The following is a 12,962-nucleotide window of genomic DNA, read 5'->3' on the forward strand; positions in this document are numbered from 1 at the left end:
ACTGGTTTATAATGCAGTCGGCAATGTCGGGCAGTTATGTTGTACAGATACGTCAACAGCTTGTAAGTGGCTCTGTAATATTGCCAAGTAGGGGAGGGAGTGGGGGAAGAATACTGAAGGAGCAGAAAATGAGGGAAGAATGGAAGGGAGAAGAGAAGCAGAAGAGGAGAGGACACGTTCCACCACACTCTGCGCCCACCTACCATCTCTCTCTTTCTGTGTCTCTCTCGCTCTCGCGCGTGTGTGTGTGTGTGTGTGTGTGTGTGTGACGGACGGCTTATAAAGAGCCGCTGCGGCTTCCAGTCCGTGGACTCGCTCTTGCACGCAACGCTCAGACATGCAGGCCCTCACCCTTGTTCTCGTGGCCCTGGCGGCCGTGGTCGCGTCGGCAGCGGCTTACACCACCAAGTACGATAACATCGACTTGGACGAGATTCTGGCCAACGAGCGCCTTCTGAAGAAGTACCACGAGTGTCTCGTCTCCGACTCCGACAGCAGCTGCACTCCAGACGGCAAGGAACTCAAAGGTGACTAGAGTATAATAGCGCTCTCCCATGCCTACGATACTGCATTACTAACAACAGTTGGGTGTTTCGCGGGGTTAGATGTCTGGTCCATTTGTCTATGTATTTATTTTTTATCTTTACTAACGCCCTACAGTTTCGTATCAATAGGCATTTCTACTGTTGATGCTGACGCTGTTGGTAGACCAGAAAAAGAAAAGTAGTGCTAGACGGCCAGTTTAATTTAGCATTTTGCCAGAATGTGCTGGGAGCAAAGGAATAGGCCGAGTTCCTTTCTTCGATTCCAGCACACCTCGAGCAAAGTATAAAGTTATATTGCACTTACGGTACATGTCTATTCTAAAAGCTGTTAAGGGGGGTAGGACGTCAAACGTGCCGACTTGGAGCAGGAGAGTCACCACAGAATTTCCACTGTCTATACTTTTACAAATAAATTCATAAAACTTTGTCAGCATGACCAGGAAGGATTCAGAATTCACACTCACATCAGTGGAAGTTCGAAAACATAACGAAGTAATTTTTTTTCATGTGAAATTTCATCATTTTTTTCACTTACTAATGGCAGCATTTCTTGCTATAGGAGGTACACTTTTCTTCATAAGTAAGAGAGATGGTTCGATGAATTTTGCACAGCATACAAACCATACTTAAAGGTGTATGAAACTCTAGAATTTTCCTAATCTATTAAAAACTGTAGTAAAAATGGAGGTAATTAACTGCATAATGTGTGTTTTTTCTAAACATGAAGCTTAAAATACAACAGATCATTCGTTTGTTCATAAATTAAATAAATTCTAGAGTTTCATACACCTGTAAGTATGGTATGTATGCTGTGCAAAAATCATCGAAGAATCTCTCTAACTTACGAAGAAGAGTGTACCTACAGCAACAAATGCATCCATTAGTAAGTGAAAAAATCATGAAATTTCACACGTAAAAAATTTATTTTGTTATGTTTTCGAACTTCCACACAATGAGTGTGAATTCCAAATCCTTCTTGGTGATTCTGACAAAGTTTTATGAATTTATTTGTAAAAGTATAGACATTGGAAATTAAAATGACCTGTGATGCCTCTCCTGCACCAAGACGGCCCGTTTGACGTCCTACACCCCTTAACTTGTTTTGGAAAAAATATGTTGGCTTCACACTTTCTGACAACACTTCACCTTAATTTTGAATGCTTTCGTGATTTAATGTGAGGTCCTGACTGCTTTCAACTTCAAGGGTAAATTGTAGGCTCAACCATACACAGTGAAAAATTACTAAACCAACGTTTTAGGGAAGTATTTACTTTTATCACCAGAAGTATCTACACACAAAAATCTCCATTGCCTGAAATATATTTATAAGCGTTTATCCAGTAATCTACATTTATATCTGCATGATTCCTCTGCAATTCGCAATATAGTGCCTGGCAGAGGGGTCACCGAACCACCTTCAAGCCATTTCTCTACAGCTCCACTCTCGAACAGATCGCTGGAAAAGTGAACACTTAAATCTTTCCATGGTAGCTCCTATTTCTCTTATTTCATTAGCATCATTTTTCCAATTCGGAGGAGAGAGTCGGTGACTGAAATTTCGAGAAAACATCCTGCCGCAACGAAAAACGGCATTGTTTTCATGATTGCCACGCCAACTCTTGTATCATATCCGTGACAGTTTCTCCCCTATTTCGCGACAGTACAAAACGAGCTGCCCTTCTTTGAACTTTTTCGATGTACGCCATCAATCTTATCTCGTGCGGTACCTCACTTTGCAGCAGTACTGCAGAAGAGGGCGGACAAACGCAGCGCAGGCAGTCTCTTCAGTAGACATGTTGCAATAAATCGCAGTCTCAGTTCACTTTCCCCACAACATTGTCCTTGTGATGGTTCTAATTTAAGTTATTCGGTAATTATGATAACTAAGTACCTGGTTGAATTCATAGCCTTTATAATCGTATGATCTATGATGTAACCGAAATTTAGCAGATTCCTATAGTACTCACATTGATGACTTCACACTTTTCATTCTTTAGAATCAATTGTCACTTTGCGCACCATACAGATATCTTGACTAAATCACTTTGCTATTGGTTTTGATCATTTATGAGACGGTATAAAGGACAGCACCATCAGCAAACATGTAAGAGGGCTGCTCAGATTGTCTCTTAAATCATTTTTATAGATTAGGAACTGCAGAGGGCACATAAAACTTCCTTGGGAAACGCCAGATATCGCTTCTGTTTTACCCGATGACTTTCCGTCAGTTACTATCGACTGTGACGTTTCTGATGGGAAATCAAGCAAAGTCCTCATAGTACTGTCATTGCTGTATAAAAGGTAAAAGTTACAAAAACATATAACTGTTAATAAAAATTTCGTGATGACTTCCCTTGTAACCAGTTCCTCTTCTTACAATGTAGCAGTACCTGGTGAGACGCACATGAATTTGTGAGAGTTGATCACAACCAACTTTCACGCTCAGCGTTTGCTCGTCTATTTTTGCTGAAGTAAAGGTGCTTACTGCCTACATTTTAAGAAGATGGCATAGTTGTAATGGAACGGAACAAGAAATTTTTATTGAATTTCACGTGTTTTTATCTTTTTTTTGCGTTAATGAATGTACACTGAGGACTTGTGAACGAGCATTTGTAAATATATTCCATGCAGTGAAGATTCTTTAGTGTGAATATTTCTGGTGGTTGTGCCTACGAAACGCGTCAGATTAGCGCTTTCACACTGAGTGTGTATGACCCTACACTTCAGCTCCCATTTCACTTCAGCTTTCAAGAATGCAGCACCTTCGCTTACTATAGTGTACCAACAAAGTAGTTTAAAGATCTTGTGCTTAGATACTGGTAAAGGCTTAAACCGTAAAGACAGTGTTTTAGATCTATTACAACTTTTCGCCTCAGATGCTTTTGCCATACGACTGACGCTGTTAATGGAGACATAACCTTTTTTAACATTTGTTGATGTCCTAGAGGGTAACGTTTTGAAGTAATACCTACCTTAAAGAAAAGTAATCGTTAAATGAACAAAGTTAACTGTAATTACGCGTGGAGTTTATTAAATGTGTATTTTGTCAGCAACGGTTTAAACGGTGGTAATATTAGCCACACACTCAGAATACATTTACTCGCTGATTAAATCTATTGGAGACAATCTAACGACTATGAATACAATAGTGGTGTTTACTGACATAGCACTTGGTGGGGAAAATCATCTGCACCCACTTGTACTCAATTTTCCTCCGGCACCAAACAGATGCAAACCACGTTGACAGCTTATATAGGAATATTAAACGTCCAACAGACAATAATAACGCTTCCAGGTGCAGATTAGAGATAGTTCTGCTGCATCTCGACAGATGCATCGAATGATTCTCAAAGGGTTGTGCAGTATTTCAGTATTCATCACCTGCAGGTGACATTGTTGGTACAGTGTTAATTGTCCTAGGGAGAGACAAGTGGGCGAATCAATGGTCCATTACTAGATCACTCGGATAACGCCGTCATCGATAGAATGACTATGGGGTGGGCTATTCCGCCACTGACGTAGTCCTGAAGTACTGGCTTCTCGGTTGTCTTGGAGCCGCATGCTCTCTAGCCTTCTAGCTTTTAGACTGGTCAGTGCCACTTTCCTCCTTCCTGAGGCTTATCATGTTGCTGAACCAAACAATCCGGAAGTAGAACTATGTCACCTGCGATCTATGCCTAGCCCTATCATGTATGACTCTAGTTCCGTTGTATTTGCCTAGAACATATGACGTTTCCTAAAAGAAACGTTCCGTACCACAAGATTTATCGTAGATACAATAAACTGCATACATTCCAAGTACAATCTATGTCATCTTTAATGCACAACTGATGCCATATAGCACTAATTTAGTGCCAAAATAGTCAAGGACGTGATGAACTATGTGAAGTTCTCCTGAAAGTAATTTTACCTACGATTTAAAATGAATACCAGTGTTATTGGCATTTACAGCAGACAAAATTCTGTGCCCTTTCCTTGTTCATATGTTTACGCAGAGGCACCTTTCTCCTGATTCATTAAATTTTCTTCGTCTAGATAACATATCTTTACTTTAATGCAGTCTTTGGGTGGAACTCATTTCCTAGCAAATTCACACTGTGTGTTCTTACCACATCGTTTCTACTCTTTTTTTCCTTGTTATCGTCAGCGTACCTTGTTTTATCGTTATTCAGTCGTTCCTGATTTTATCTGCTCTTCCGAACGTATCTGAACCATCTAAAGAGTTATATTTCAGTTCATTGTGGGCCTTCATCTTTAAAGCCCAGCTTTCTTCTCCATATACCCATACTAACACAGAAACTGTCAGCACATTGAAAAATTTGATTCGAATTTCTTTTTCTCGCTTTCTCTTTTACAGTCGTGTCGTATATCTTCCAGTAGGTGTTAGACTTACGGCTCACAACATTGGAAACATTGTTATCCCTTCAATAACGGACTTCCACTGGACCTTATCACCCACATTAACATAGCCACAGACTTGAAAAGCACTCAGTAAATTCATAAACGCTGATGAACTACCCAACTCACTAAAAAACAGGCCAGATATGCATGAAGATCAGTCATTTTCACTCAAATCTTACAGTTAGTACTGGGCGGATATCTTATTGCCTACAATTTCTATTCAATAAGCTTTTAGTTGATAAGTTATGTAGCTGTATCTCTTGAAGGCAGTGACAGTTCCTGATAAGGTCTTCAGAAATTCTGGTTTGACCATGCCAAATTCTTGTCTTACCGGGAAATATTATAGACTCTAGAATGTTGTCATGAACTCTAGAACCTGTAAGATAGCACACTATCTGATGGCTTAAACCCAGCTGATACCGCTCCAGGAGTACATAACGTTATAATGTCATCTGGTGGTTACTCGATGCCCTAGATATTACCTGTTGTCAATGAAAATTGACAACAATTTCTAATAGCGCTGCTTACTGGAAGTTAGACAGAAAACAGAAGTTTTCTTCCATGTTGAATGGACAATTGTTTTAACCTTGCAGACCAATATTTTTAAAGAAATGACCTCGAATTTAAGTTTGCTGCTAGTTTTGCGGCTTATAATGGATGTAACTTTGAGTTTAATCCAATTCCTTAACGCTGAGACTGCATGTCACCGTTAGATTGATTTATAACACATGTTCAAAGTATAACGAAACTGTAAGTCCATAAAGTCTGCTGCCCTGATGTCTCCTTTTGAAAGCGATTCCTGTCTAAGTGTTTCTCTTGCTGTTAATTTTGGACTGTAGAAATATATACCAGCCATGGTCCTATTCGAAGTGGTAGGCGCTCAGTGACAGTTAAACGTGGCGTCCGAACCTCAGCTTGGGGTCTGAACCCAGTCGATGGACAGTATTTTTCTATCACTTATTCTGTCTTCCGCCTCTGTCAGTGATTTGTGCATACTGATTATGTAGCTTTTCTTTGAGACTTATTCAGTTTTCTCATCTGCTCAGATTAACTTCATGATCATAGAATATAAAATTAATAAATGTGAACTAGGTGATATTAGGGACTGCACGGATGATATTTTTCCTAGATTTAAGACAAGCATGGGAAGTAACGCACAATCAGCTCAATAGCTTAAGCACATTTTCGTGTGATTTTGATGTTTATACACTTCCCTTGTAATTCGTGAAGCCACGTCATAGTCCTCTTCCAACTTCTTTTAAGCTCATCTTTTCGATTCGTCTCCTGTGATCTTCTTTTGGACCTCACTAGTGTCGCTCGGTTCAGGAACACAGGTGAAATCCTGAAGAAGATCCAAGGAGAGGAATCGAATCTTCGACCATAGAAGAAGTTTCAAGGCGAATGTGACGCTGCCTAACGACAAAGATACTGTAATCTTACCGTTAAGTCTGTTACTTGTCTGAATAGTACTTTCCGTGGAGTTGCAGAGATTACAATGAATTTTATCTGCTTACACACCGCAGTAAGAATACTTTTAAAGCATCAGCTCACTGAGATTGTTGTGCCGTGCGGAAATACACTCGCTGTCACAATTGTGAGTTCTTTGGTTTGCTGCAGAAGGAGACTGACCGGAACTATAACATACAATACATTAGTTCAATTTATTACAATATAGAGATCAAGATGTACTTAACTTTTACACAATCCATTTTCACAGGAATGTTCTGAATATTTACAACTGTCTCTGAATCTTAAACTATCACTTGATGTAGACAAATTTACAAGACTCTCATTTGAAGAATAACTGACATAATGTTCATATAATGTTCTGCCTGAGACATTTAATATACTGGTGGTCTATCTAAGACGTTGGTGTCATCTTGATCTTTCATTGAGTATTGTGGCGAGCATTCCTCTGCTCATTCGTAAGTAGACGAGCCGTTGTGATGGCGTGGAGGATTTTCAGGAGGCGCAGTTTATCATTGGTCGGTGCGGCATATAGCGACTATTCTATGGTGCCAACCTTACTTTGGCACCCTGCTCTTTGGACGAACGTTTCTTTTATAAATTTTGAGTTACTATTTGGAATTTTCGACATAATTTAGTATTATTGTCATAGAGTAAATCTGCAATTCCTGTAAGAGGTTTTGTGCAATATGTTAGATAACGACAAGCATGTGCGCCTTTCTGTTTCAGAGACCATCCCCGACGCTCTGGTGACTGACTGCAGCAAATGCAACGAGAAGCAGAAGGAGGGCTCCAACAAGGTGATCAGGTTCCTCATCCAGAAGAGGGACGATCTCTGGAAGCCCCTCCAGGCCAAGTACGACCCCCAGGGAGTCTACATTGGCAAACATCCAGAGCTGCTCAAACCTGAATGAACTCAATTATCAGTCTGTTAAAATAGTGTCGTCCTTGTTCTTCAAATAAATCGTTATTTCCAGTTAATACAGTTAACCATGTGCTATAATTTTATTCCCATATACCCGCCGCCACCTTCATCAACGTTGTAGATTTTGAGTACGTTATTTGGCACGTCGAGGTGGCGCCGTGCTTAAGATTTTTGGCTGGATTTGAGGACGACCACAGATCAAATCACTGCCCAGCCATCATGGTTTAAAGTTTACAATGGGTTCCCCAAATAGCCAGCCGAATGCTTTGGCGTGGAATACATATGCTCGTCACTTACATATAACATTCAAGGAAGAAAATATACGTACGTGTCCCACCTCATTGAAGTTACTTCAATAAATTAAAGGATTGGGCAAATCACAAATTACGTTTATTCAGTTACATATAGTCATATACAACCTACATATCGCTAACAAAAGAATTATTAAAATGCACTTGAAAGAATAGCAACGACAGAAGTCCATGGGTAACCCAGAAGAAATAATAGTCTTTTTGAACATATCCATCAACAGATAGTTAATTTGTCACCGGAAGGAGTAGTACAAGGCAAAAATTATAGATGCAGGCTAGAACGTAAACTACTGTTTCGAGTCTATTGTGCGTAGGAGACTATCACAGCATATGAAGACGTCTAAGACTGAACGAAGGCACATGAATGCTGAAGTTGTTGATTAAGAGCATTCGCAAAGAAACTGCTGATATATATTACGGTACGTTGATAATTTTTACTTTATGGACCGTCTGATTACAGCTGAATGAAACACAATTTTCGAGCCGTACACATTTAGCCCTTATTTCTGCAAGGGCCTGGTATATTTTAAAAAAATTCCTATTTAGCTTACATTGACCAAAATTCAAACCAAACAGCAAAAATATGTAGATATTCCAGGGCACTGAAGATGCCATGCAGAAAATAAAGGCGAAACGCGTATGGCACGAAAGTTGTTTTTCATTCAGTTGTAGTCAGACGTTCCATAAAGTAAAAATTATCAATATCCCGTAATATTACACACAACTGAGGAACACAGGACTACAAAAGTCGAAGATTCTGTTAGATAATTGTACAGTTCTGTCATTAATACTATTAACTGAATAAATATTGAATGAACAATGTTAAAATTGGGAAACCTGTATCTCGATTACTAAAATACGCCAGTTGGGCTAAAGAAATCTAGAAATCGATGCCTTTCCTCGCAATCATCGTCAATGGGTAAATATCTGAAGTTAGGAACCATTATCTAAATGGAATGCGTCGCGTATCATCCGTACTCATAATGGGAATACTCGAGACGCTAAATAAACGGTTGTAGCAAATTACTCAATGGTGCAGGGTTTTCATATTGCGTTACTTGTTTATCTACTAAATTGTTGAGCAACTATGTCGTCTCTAAGTTCAAATGGCTCTGAGCACTATGGGACTCAACATCTTAGGTCATCAGTCCCCTAGACTTAGAACAATTTAAACCTAAGGACATCACACGCATCCATGCACGAGGCAGGATTCGAACCTGCGACCGTAGCAGCAGCGCGGTTCCGGACTGGAGTGCCTAGAACCCCTCGGCCACCTCGGCCGGCTCGTCTCTAAGTGAGACATCTATATTTTCATGCTTATCCAGTAGAAGTATTGAAATATTGTTGGTGTTCGAATGATTTCAGAAAACAATCGTTAAATGGATATTTGGTGACAATGGTGTAGGCCTATACTGCCACAGCATTAGTCACTCTTTTAGCCAATCCATCTTGCGCATCGTTCTGAGAAAATCACAGTACTTCTTCAGAAAAAAAAGTGCTGAATAAGTGCTCCTGTCTACATACTTTGAAGTTTTGACACAAGTAAAGTCTCATAATTTGACCATGTTTCACACGTTAAAAAGGTGTTAGTGTTAATTCGGTTCAGTGGGAAGAAATGTGGACATAAACGAATATTTGAGTGAATTTTATGATCACAGCTACTTCCAGAAATTTCATAACCTGATTCGTGGGCTGCATATAACGTACACCTAACAGGTGAATCGTGTCCAGGGAGCATGTGTGGCTCCGGCTGATAACCTATCACCTGTATGTCCTAATCCTGAAATATAAGGATCCATAGTAACCACGACGAACATAAATAGCAGATAGTCTCGGAATCTCCAAACCATCACGTACCTTCGGGCCTGTATACCATGCAGAGTACAGTAAAAGGTTTCGTCACATTGCAGTTCTGAAAAAATTAATACTGATTGCAGTTGTGCCTCAAATCGACTAGCATTCCAGCGGAAGGCAGGATACGGTTCAAAATTCATATTTTAAATGAAATATTTTCACGTACCACATAAGTAATCGCATCATCAATTCATCAGTGACACAAAAATGTAAATCAGTCATAGGAACTGCCATCCAATTTGTAATTATTTCGAGTCAATGATACAAGAAAGAGTAAATTTGTCTGTATGTGCTGCACTTGGACTGCAGGGACGCAAGATAAAGAATTCGCCATGGAATCAAATAAACGAGATGTGATGTATTCAGCACGCATATTTTTCTAATCGTTAATGAAATCCCGATTCTTAACCATGAACATCGAAAGCGGACAACGTCTCTGAAGAACTAACCTTAAATTTGAACACAAGTAAAGGCGCATTAAAGATCTGAAAATGCAGCAAGCAAGCCACAATAAGAATGACCATCAGAAAGCAAATGCAAAGCATGTTATTATATTAGTTGTCCAGAGCAAAAAACATGGAAGCAGCAGACAGAGCCACTCGAGGAAGACCAACCGGTAACAAAGGTCGGCACGTATACGACTGCTTTGTGCCGCTCAAGCGTGGCACACGCGGACGCGCTGCCTTACCGTTGCCTATCGCTTCTGCTCTCGAAGTATCAGTTGTCATACGTGTCTCCACAAATAGTCAAAGATGGTGATACCTTCAGTAACCGATCATTTAACCGATCATTTGGTATGGAATATACTTTTTGTTACTTTAAACATAGCTGCGCTACAGCAACGGTTCCACGTAATCAGACTAAGAGCAGCCGACCAGTTGCAAAGGATAAAGTAATCTTTACCTAGGTTTCAATAGATATAAATCTATCTTCTTCAGAAGACGGCAGTATTATAACAACATGAAGTGATATGTCCTTATCGTTTAGGCAAACATCTGCATAGTTACATTAATCATTATCACTTCATGTTGTTATAATACTGCCGTCTTCTGAAGAAGATAGATTTATATCTATTGAAACCTAGGTAAAGATTACTTTATCCTTTGCAACTGGTCGGCTGCTCTTAGTCTGAATACTTTTTGTTGTTGTGGTCTACAGTCCGAAGACTGGTTTGATACAGCTCTCCATGCTATTCTATTCCGTGCAAGTCTGTTCGTCTCCCAGCAACTACTGCAGCCCACATCCATTTGAACCTGTTTACTCTGCTCGTCTCTCGGTCTCCCACACTGCCCTCAAATACTAAATTGACTATTCCTTGATGTCTCAGATTGTGTCCTATCAACCGATTTATTTTTTTGTCAAGTTATATGACAATTTTCTTTTCCCTTTAATCTATTCAGTTCGTCCTCATCACTTACGAGATCTAACCACCTAATCTCCAGAATTCTCCTGTAGCACTACATTTCAAAAGCTCCTTTTCTCTTCTCGTCTGAATTGCTTATCGTCCACGTCTCACTTCCGTACAAGGTTGCACTCCGAACAAACGCCTTCAGAAACGACTTCCTAAACCTTATATTTACCGGTCTATTCAATGTTAACACATTTCTCTTCTTCCGAAACTCTTTCTTCTCATTGTTATTCTACGTTTTATATCCGCTCTGCTTCGGCTATCGTAAGTTATTTTACTCCCCAAACAGCAGAACTAATCTGTTACTTTCAGTGTATCATTTCGTAAGCTAATTCTTCAGCGTCACCTACTTTAACTTCATCACATTCCGTTACCCTTGTTTTGCTTTGTTGAGCTCCTCTTATATCCGTCTTTCAAGATACTATCCATTCCGTTCAGCTGCTCCTCGAACTCCTTTTCTGTCTCTGGCAGAATTACAGTGACCAACGAATCTCAGAGTTTTTGTCTTCTTCCTAAACTATAATTCCTTCTGGAAATTGTTCTTTGGTTTCCTTTACGGCATGCTCAGTGTACTAGTTGAATAACATCACGGATAGCCTACAACTCTCTCTCTCTCTCTCTCTCCCAACTCAATCTTTGTTTCTATTTCATGCCCCACGAACCTGCCACCTGGTTCCTATACAAATTATGTGTAACATTGCTCTTCCTACATTTTCTCCTCACTTTCTTCAGAAATTCAAAGAGAGTATTCTAGTCGACATTGTCAAAAGCTGTCTCTAAGTGCACATATGCTGTAAATAACTGTTTCCGTTTACTTAACCTATATTCTAAGGTAAGTTGTAGGGTCAGTATTGTATAGCTTTTCTACGTTTCTCCGGGATCCAAACTGATCTTCCCTGAGGTTGGCTTCTACCAGATACTCCATTCCTATATAAATAATTCGTCTTAGTATTTTGCAGTAGTGGCTTATCAAACTGTCAGTTCGATCAGCACCTACTTTCTGTGGGACTGGTATTATTGCATTCTTCTTGAAGTCTCAGTCTACTTGCAGTATTTAGTACATCTTGCACACCAGATGGAATAGTCATGGTTGGCTCTCCCAAGGATATCAGTAGTTATGAGGGAATGACGTCTACTACAGCGACCTTGAGCCGACTTATGTCCTCCAGAGCTCTGTCAAATTCTACTCGCAATATCATATCTGCCGTATCATCTTCATCTACTTCTTTTTCTTCCCTGTCTATAAAAGTTCTTTGGTTTCCCTTGTGTAGTCGTCAACACATCACTTCTACCTTTCAGCTTTCCCTTCTTGGTTTAGTACTGGTTTTCCATCTGGGCTCCTGATATTCATATAGATGCTTCTCTTTCTTCCAAAGGTCTCTTTATGTTTCCTGTAGGCGGTATCTACGTTCCCCTTAGTTATCCATGCCTCTATAACTGATATTTGTCTTCTAGTTACTCTTGCTGAGACATTTTGCTTATGGTTCAGAATATGCGAAAGAAAGAATAATTTTGAAAGTTTACGATGTGACAAGCAATTTTCATTATCATGTATGACCTCGCAGGTGAAGCAGTCAATATCAGTCTATTTTTGTACTGAATTTCACTTCACTGTATTTCACTTCAGTAACAGAGAAGTAGTTGTTGCTGTGGTCCTCGGTCCTGAGACTGGTTTGATGCAGCTCTCCATGCTACTCTATCCTGCGCAAGCTTCTTCATCTCCCAGTACCTACTGCAACCTACATCCTTCTGAATCTCCTTGGTGTATTCATCTCTTGGTCTCCCTCTACGATTTTTACCGTCAACGCTGCCCTTCAATACTAAATTGGTGATCCCTTGATGCCTCAGAACATGTCCTACCAACCGATCCCTTCTTCTAGTCAAGTTGTGCCACAAACTTCTCTTCTCCCCAATCCTATTCAACACCTCCTCATTAGTTATGTGATCTACCCATCTAATCTTCAGCATTCTTCTGTAGCACCACATTTCGAAAGCTATTCTCTTCTTGTCTAAACTATTTATCGTCCATGTTCCACTTCCATACATGGCTA

At 39.9% G+C, this 12,962-nt stretch overlaps 1 protein-coding gene across 1 annotated transcript; it reads left to right on the plus strand.

Moving 5' to 3' along the window:
- The first annotated feature begins 296 nt into the window (after positions 1-296).
- Positions 297-7,403, plus strand: LOC124615635 (ejaculatory bulb-specific protein 3-like). Its single transcript, XM_047143644.1, has 2 exons — positions 297-527; positions 7,143-7,403. Exons 1-2 carry the CDS (start codon positions 338-340, stop codon positions 7,325-7,327), a joined length of 375 nt encoding a protein of 124 aa, XP_046999600.1. The 5' UTR covers positions 297-337; the 3' UTR covers positions 7,328-7,403.
- The last annotated feature ends 5,559 nt before the right edge of the window (positions 7,404-12,962 follow it).

The sequence above is a fragment of the Schistocerca americana genome, chromosome 5 (genome assembly GCF_021461395.2).
Source record: "Schistocerca americana isolate TAMUIC-IGC-003095 chromosome 5, iqSchAmer2.1, whole genome shotgun sequence".
Lineage (NCBI taxonomy): Eukaryota > Metazoa > Arthropoda > Insecta > Orthoptera > Acrididae > Schistocerca > Schistocerca americana.

Bases quoted from the DNA above. Each gene is read 5' to 3' on its own strand.
- LOC124615635 (XM_047143644.1), top strand. From the start codon at position 338: ATGCAGGCCCTCACCCTTGTTCTCGTGGCCCTGGCGGCCGTGGTCGCG. The intron at 528-7,142 runs GTGACTAGAGTA...TTTCTGTTTCAG, and splicing joins AGACGGCAAGGAACTCAAAG to AGACCATCCCCGACGCTCTG.